Source organism: Myotis nattereri (genome assembly GCF_964212035.1).
Source record: "Myotis nattereri genome assembly, chromosome: 1".
Taxonomy (NCBI): domain Eukaryota; kingdom Metazoa; phylum Chordata; class Mammalia; order Chiroptera; family Vespertilionidae; genus Myotis; species Myotis nattereri.
Genome location: NC_138075.1, coordinates 188,190,103 through 188,197,500, shown reverse-complemented (window position 1 = coordinate 188,197,500; position 7,398 = coordinate 188,190,103). Strand labels below are relative to the sequence as shown.

The 7,398-nt window shown below is 38.4% G+C and overlaps 1 protein-coding gene across 1 annotated transcript in view; it reads right to left on the bottom strand.

Annotated features, from left to right (window-relative positions):
* Positions 1-1,332: 1,332 nt before the first annotated feature.
* Positions 1,333-7,398, bottom strand: part of LOC308513549 (transmembrane protease serine 11E-like) — a 78,350-nt gene continuing 72,284 nt past the window's right edge. The window contains exon 11 of the mRNA XM_081083672.1: positions 1,333-1,758. Within this exon, the coding sequence (XP_080939798.1) occupies positions 1,597-1,758 (162 nt within the window). The 3' untranslated portion in view covers positions 1,333-1,596. The remainder of the gene's footprint in view (positions 1,759-7,398) is intronic.

The following is a 7,398-nucleotide window of genomic DNA, read 5'->3' as shown; positions in this document are numbered from 1 at the left end:
CTCAGCCCGACCTGCACCCTCTGTCATGTTCCGGGACCCCGGCCATTCCTGGCCTGGGCACAGGCCTACAGGCTTGGGGTGGCCTGGCTCCCGAGGCCCCATTTTATCAAGAGAACAAAGTTGGCATTAGTTACAGCCCTCACAGAACCCAGTACACTGCATCTGTGCATACAACTGCCTCGTTCATGTGCCTGCTTCGCCCTACTGAATTACTAACATCTTAAGGACATAGCTCTGTCTTATCCTGCTTCAATTTCAGTGCCTGGCCTGGTGCCAGGGACCTGAGAGAGTTTGCTGAGTGAGTGAGTGAATAATGAGTGAGTGAATGAGTGAATGAATGAGTGAGTAAGTGAATGAGCAAGTAGCTATGGGGCGGGAACTTCTGCCGTGTTGCCATGGCAACGCGGCAGAAGTTCCGGCTGGGCTCCTGGCTGCCTGATGCAAACCGCAGGAACTTCCCACCCCGCTCCCAGCAGCCAGGTGCCCCTCTCCTGGCTGCATTGTTCGCACCCTGCTCCCAGTGGACAGGTGCCCCTCTCCTGCCTACATTGTTCGCACCCCGCTCTCCACTTCCTGATGCAAACCCCGGGAAGTTCCTGCCCTGCTCCCAGCAGCCCCACACCCCTCTCCTGGCTGCATAGTTCACGCAGGGCAAAGGCGGACCAGGTTCTTCACCTTTGCCCTGCCACCCGGCTCTTGCCTGCTGCCTGGGTTTCCCATCACTGTCAGTGGCAGGCGGCTTCTTTCATCCTTCCCCTTTCGCCTCCCATCATTGTGCCTACGTATGCAAATTAACCGTATGCAAATTGTTGGCGGTTAACCGCCATCTTTGTTGGCAGTTAATTTGCATATTGCCCTGATTAGCCAATGGGAAGCGTAGCGGAGGTACGGTTAATTACCCTTTTGTCTTTTATTAGATAGGATATTAACATCCTCAGCAGTGCAAAGTTAAATAAATATTATTTGCTTTATATAGAGTTTGCAAAATTATTGTAAGTCACAAGAACACATAATGTTCCCCACATTTATTTCTGTAGTTTTTTTTACTAAAAATGGGATAAAAGCTAAATCTTGTACCTCTGTGAATTTCTTTAACTTAGTTCCCACTCGTTGTCCATCATGAAGGGTTTGGTATTCTGTCTCTGCTTGAGCTTTCATAATGAATATGATCATTTGTCTTATTCTGTTCAGAAAAAAATATATATTTTTCTGTACATAAAAATTTAGTTTTTTCCTTCTTATATTTTCTTTTATTCTTTGTCTTGCACCTTGAAAGTGGAAATGTACTAATAAAACAAACTGGGGAAATGAAAGAAGGAATCACTTCAAATTGTATATATGCATGATAAATTTTATGTCAACAAGGCATCAAGGACAGAAAACTTGTAAAATAAATGAATGCAAGTTGAGACAGAATCCATCTGGAAGAAGCAGGATGCTCACATGTGGAGCAGAGCTAGAAGGAAATTATGCATCGAGCAGACAGTTTCATTTTTCGGTCAGATCGAGGTGACCTGCAAAGCTTCTTCTGCAATTCCATATCTCTGAAATGGCCTATAAACAAAAATGCATTCCATTCTACTGAGTTTTTCTCCTTTAGATACCAGTTTGGGAAGCGATCCAGTCCCGGAGGGCAGTCACTCTAGTATAAACACCAGGCTTATTGGGCTGCCCGCATTCATCTCCCCAGCTCACTATTCCAGCAAGGTACCAGATATCTCTAGCATCTGCACTAACCAGTGGTCCTCCAGAGTCACCCTAAAGGAGAAGGAAAAGATTAGTAATTAATAATTCACTCATTACAGAGGAATTTGCTATTTTTCTTCTAACTTAAGTCTAATGGAAGGGCAGGTTTTCAAAAGTCTTCAGTGTGTTCAAATGCACAAGTGATTCCCTCTAAATCATAATTCACATAAAGGAGAAGCTTAACCACCAGAATTGGCTTAGCCTCAGGGTTCACACTGAGATTAAAGGGTCAGTCTCTTTGGAGAACAGAATTCTTAACCTACCTGGTGCATCTGACAAAGTAATTCTCCATACTGGTTGCCTCTTTACCAGTGTCACGTAGCTCTCAAAAGAAGGGTGATTAGTCTATTGCTGATGATGAGCATGGACATAAGAGTCAAATACCTGGGCTTAAATTTCAAGTCTGGCCCTTTCAAGTTGGCTAAGACCTTTAATTTACTTATTTGAAATGCTCCTAATACTGCCTACCTCTGATAATTATTTTGAAGATTATATAAAAGAGTGTCTAATGTGCTTAGCATAGAGCCTAACACAAAGCAGAACATAGCAAATATATATACAAAACCATAAATTCCAACTGTTTATACCTTGTGAACTACAGAGGGCTGTTCCTTATACCAGTCATAAAAACAAGGTACTGGCTGATCAGATTCCTGGGTTCTCTACTTATTGATCACTCATTAAGTGTTCAGCATTCTATAAAGACTTAATTAATTAATTTCACTCTTATAATTCTGGCAACAAAACATGGGGTTGTGTTTCATTTTGTCCATTTTAGCAATAAGGTAACTGAAACCCATAGAAGTTAAGTAATTTGCCTGTTGTCACATGCTAGTGTGGCAGACATGAATGTGAATCTAGAGTGATCTAACTCAGACGCCCATGTTTTCCCTCTACATTATACTAATTTCCTTGTGAATTTTCCTTTGTCCATGTAAAACTATTAACTAATACTTATAATAGCTGAATTTTAAACAATGTGTTTGTAATTTTTTCTTTTTTCTATTTTTTCTTTATTGATTAAGATATTACATATGTGTCCTTGTCCCCCCTTGTCCCCCCACTCCCCCACTCATGCCTTCACCCCCCTGTGTCTGTGTCTATTGGTTAGGCCTATATGCTTGCATATAAGTCCTTTGGTCAATCTCTCCTCCTTACCCCCACCCTCCCCTACCTGTATTTTTTAAATACATTTTTATTGATTTCAGAGAAAGGAAGGGAGAGGGAGAGAGAGATAGAAACATCAGTGATGAGAGAGAATCATTGCTCAGCTGCTTCCTGCATGCCCCACAAAGCCTGCAACCTGGGCTTGTGCCCTGAGTAAGAATCAAACCGTGACTTCCTGGTTCATAGGTCGAAGCTCAACCACTGAGCCACGCTGGCCAGGCAACGTGTTTGTAATTTTTAAGTCAATTACCAATAAGTGTTTACTGATGCCCTAATATGTGGTAGGTAGGAGATAAGAGTGGAAACACATGGGCCTTGCCCTCAAGGGGCCTACAATCTATTTATAGAAATAAGATGTACCACATGGTGCTATTTGAAAATAATTCATTTTGATCATTAACACCAAAGCCTATATAAAGGCAGAGCTAATTAGCATGAAGAAATAGTAGATGCCAGAGAACAAAGTTTAAATCTGTTTAAGAGACAGAAATGAAGAAGTCTGAGAATGAATTAGTCAAAGAAAATATATTACAATGTCTCCAACAGCATTACAAGATGGAAAATAAGGTGGTGTCCAGCAAGTATCAAATAGAGAAAGATATACTTGTTCTGCTAACACTAGTGGTAGAAGTGATGGTTTATATGTGCTTTGTCTCATCCAGGGAAGCCAGAATAATGGGAAGATAATTATAATCTTCAGGTGAAAAGGAAGCCTTTGGGGTTCTATTTTAACAAAATGCTTAAAAAATCCCTCTGCCTAGGACTACACCTCCCAACCTACACACACACACACACACACACACACACACGCACACACACACACACACACACACACACACACGGGCACACACCAGTCCTGCTTAGTTCTTAGATCCTGGCAGGTTGGGCTTCCTCCTCTGCTTAGGGCTACACTCCCAGATGCATTGTCTCAGTCCCAGAAAACCAGGTATTTCCAGTCATTATTTCTACGCATTTTTAACATCCCCTAAGTCAGCCACCAGCCGCCCTGAGCATTCTTCCTGCCTACACTGTCCAAGTTATTTTTCAAGGTACAATTATTTATTGTGGTTAATTCTCAGGTTACAAAGTTGCATAGCTTGCTAGGCCAGTGTTGCTCAATGGTTGAGCATCGACCTATAAATCAGGAGGTAGCAGTTTAATTCTTAGTCAGGGCATATGCCGAGTTAGGGGGCATGCAGGAGGCAGCCAATCAATAATTCTCTCTCATCATTGATGTCTCTCTCTCTCTCTCTCCCTCTGCCTCTCCTTTCCTCTGGAAATCAATAAAAAATATTTTTTAAAAGTTGCATAGCGTTTGTGGGGTCTGCTGATCTGTCTCAAACCCTATTTTTTTCATAAATCCTATTATTTTTAGTGAATGATTTAGTGGAAAAAGGAACAGAAAGTTTATTCAAAATGCACATAACAAAAACTTCTAAAATTAAAAGTAAGAAGCCAAACCAGGAAGCAACTTTAGTGATCAAGAAATGAAGTAATGAAGGAATGAATTGGAGTGTTAACAAAAGGAATGTTGGCAAAAGAGATAAACATGGAAATATGATAAAAAGGAAAAGTATTCTAGGACTTGATTGACTCCATGTGAGGGAGATAGAAGAGTAAAAACTCCAAGAATAATGAAACCCGATAATATGAATGAGAAACTTGAAAATGGAAAATCTAGTTAACATTTCATGATGCCTGTTGAGTTTGTGATGGCACAAATACAAATGTTAGTCTTATATTAACAACTTAAAACATATAAATGAAAATGGTTTGGGAGTAGGTGGAAATGTAAGACTGAATGTGGGCATGAGGTTAATTCTGGACATGTTGATTTTGAAGTCATTAAAGTGATACTGACTTCTAAAAAAAAGATACCTTCTTTTAATGAATACATGGATAACAGAGAAAAATTTCATCTGAGACCTGAGTCTCAAGGCATAGCCAGGCTTAGAGAGGGGATGAGAAAGAAGAATCAAAAGGAGAAAGCAGAGCTGAGTACTGCAGCAGGGGGGTTGAGGATGAGGTATTTTTGCATATATTTAAAATTTCTGTAATAAGATTTTTAAAATAAAACTAAAGAAGCATACAGCTGTTCCTCTGAAACTTTTAATAAGAACATTACTATTAATAGAGGTTGCAGTATTTGAATGAAAACCATAAGTGATGATCACACATGTGAAAGCACAAGATGTTTTCAATAGTTTTAGTAAAGTTGAAGGCAAATAGGATGAAGGGGATTACGATGAGAGAAGATGTACAATAATATCTATACAATGATTGTAGATCTGGTTTGTATGTCTATCAAAAAGTCAAATAAAATACAGCTAAATCAACTAAGTCTCATTGTTTGGGGTAGTTATGTTCTATGAAGTTGCTGCATAAACTGAATTAGTGAATTATGAATCATCATTGCTCCTAGGGGAAATAAAGGGTTAGGCTTCCATGAGTCTTTGTTCAGATTTTTGTCAATTAATCAATACATAACCACATATTTTGTGTGTTTCTGTTTAAAGTTACCTTATTTAACATATATTATTGATTCATTAACATTGAACCCACAGCCAGCAGCACTATAACTCATGCTTGAATGAGGCTTATCTAGCATACTTATTTTCTTCATAAGGCACATCACAGCCTTCTTGCACTTTACTTCAGAACTATACACTGGGGACTATTTAAAATAGCAAAATCGCCAACAAAAAGCACAAAAAATGTGGAAAATGTAGCATTAAATTTGTCACAAAAAGAGCATAAATTTATGCTGTTAAAACTAAACAAGAAGGCAACATCACCTTTTCAATCTGAGGTAAGAGCATGCTGACTGGATGACTAAAAATGTTTTCCAATGTGTGCATGATCATGAATTTGCCTTGAGTATTGACTTTGGGTTTTCAAACAAATCTTAGCAAGTAGATGAATTCACATGTACAGAATCTGCAAATAATGAGGATCAAGTGTAATTTCCAGTGAATCTTATTAAGTTGGCTTTATTTGAGTAGGTTTATTTACAGAATCAATTTTGAAATTTTTGTAGAATGTTGTATTGGAACCAATCTACATTCCTTTATGAACAAACAGAGCCTCAGAGCAGAAAAAAGAAACACAATGAAATTAGTTTAATCTTGAGTATTTGCCAGAGTGTGAAGAGAGGGTCAATTGGGTAAAAGGGTTTAATGTGACAACTGAGCAATACTAACATGACTGACCCAGAGATAAATGTTGGGAAAGGACTATGGTGAAGTCAACTGTGCATTAAGGGAAGAGATGCCAATGAAGGGGGGGGAACAGGTGCAGTATGTATGTGAGAGAGAGAAAAAATGGAAAGTTGAAAAAAACCTTAAAATATAATTATATCCACTCTGTGAATCCAGACTGGAAAGCATACAGAATAGCATGGAATTTCAAAGACCAAAATAAGGCTTAGAGAGCACATTAAATGTAAGATCTATCAAATCCCAAAATAAAAATTATAGGAGTATATAGGGACAGACTCAAGGAATTACTTATTGATCCCCTCAAAGATTATATCAAGTAATGTGCATGAAGACATATAGTTCATGGTTGTCATATCTGGCTAAGGTTCAAAGTCGACAGTGATAGCCTATGTACTGAAAAGCAAAATCAGAGTTCAAAAAGATGTCTATGCAATGGACCAAGATGGAATATACTTATTCCTTTTATACAAAGTAAATACCTCTAAGAAAAAAACATAAAACTGTGAACACTATAAATAAAGCAAATATTTAAAAATCTGAGTCCTGGCCAATATAGCGCAGTCAGTTGGAACATCATTCGGTGTCAAGGGAGGATGAGTGGAGAATGAGGCAGCACCTCCCTCCTGCCTCCAGTGTCATGTCAGAGGAGGCCTGTTAAAATAGGAGATTTAAATAAGATCTAGAGTCTCATAACAATACTCAAAATGTCAAGGGTACATTTAAAATGTATTATCATACCAAGAACCAAGAAAATCTCGAATGAGAGAAAGCAACCAACAAATACTGACACTGAGGTTTGGAATTATCTGACAAAGATTTTAAAGCAGCCATTGCAAAAATGTCTTCATGGGAAATTATGACCATGCTTGAAACAAATAAAAAATAATAAGTTTCCTCAAAGAAATAGCAGATATAAAAAAAGAATCAAATGGAAATTTTAGAACTGAAAAATACAATAATCAAAATAAAAATTTTAAAAACTCAATAAAGATGACAAAATAAAAAATCAGTGAATTTGAAGATAGAATGATAGAAATTACCCAACCTGGACAATAAAGAGAGTGAAAAGGAAAAAATGAACAACAGAAGCTCAGAGACCTCTGATACTATAACAAAAGAACAAATGTTTCTGCCATTAGAGTCCCTGATGGAGAGAAAAAAGAAGAGGGTGGGGCTAAAAACTATACAAAGAAATAATGGCTGAAATTTTTCCAAATTTGTCAAAGGGCAGACACCTGCAGATTAAAAAGCTGAGCAAACCCCAAAT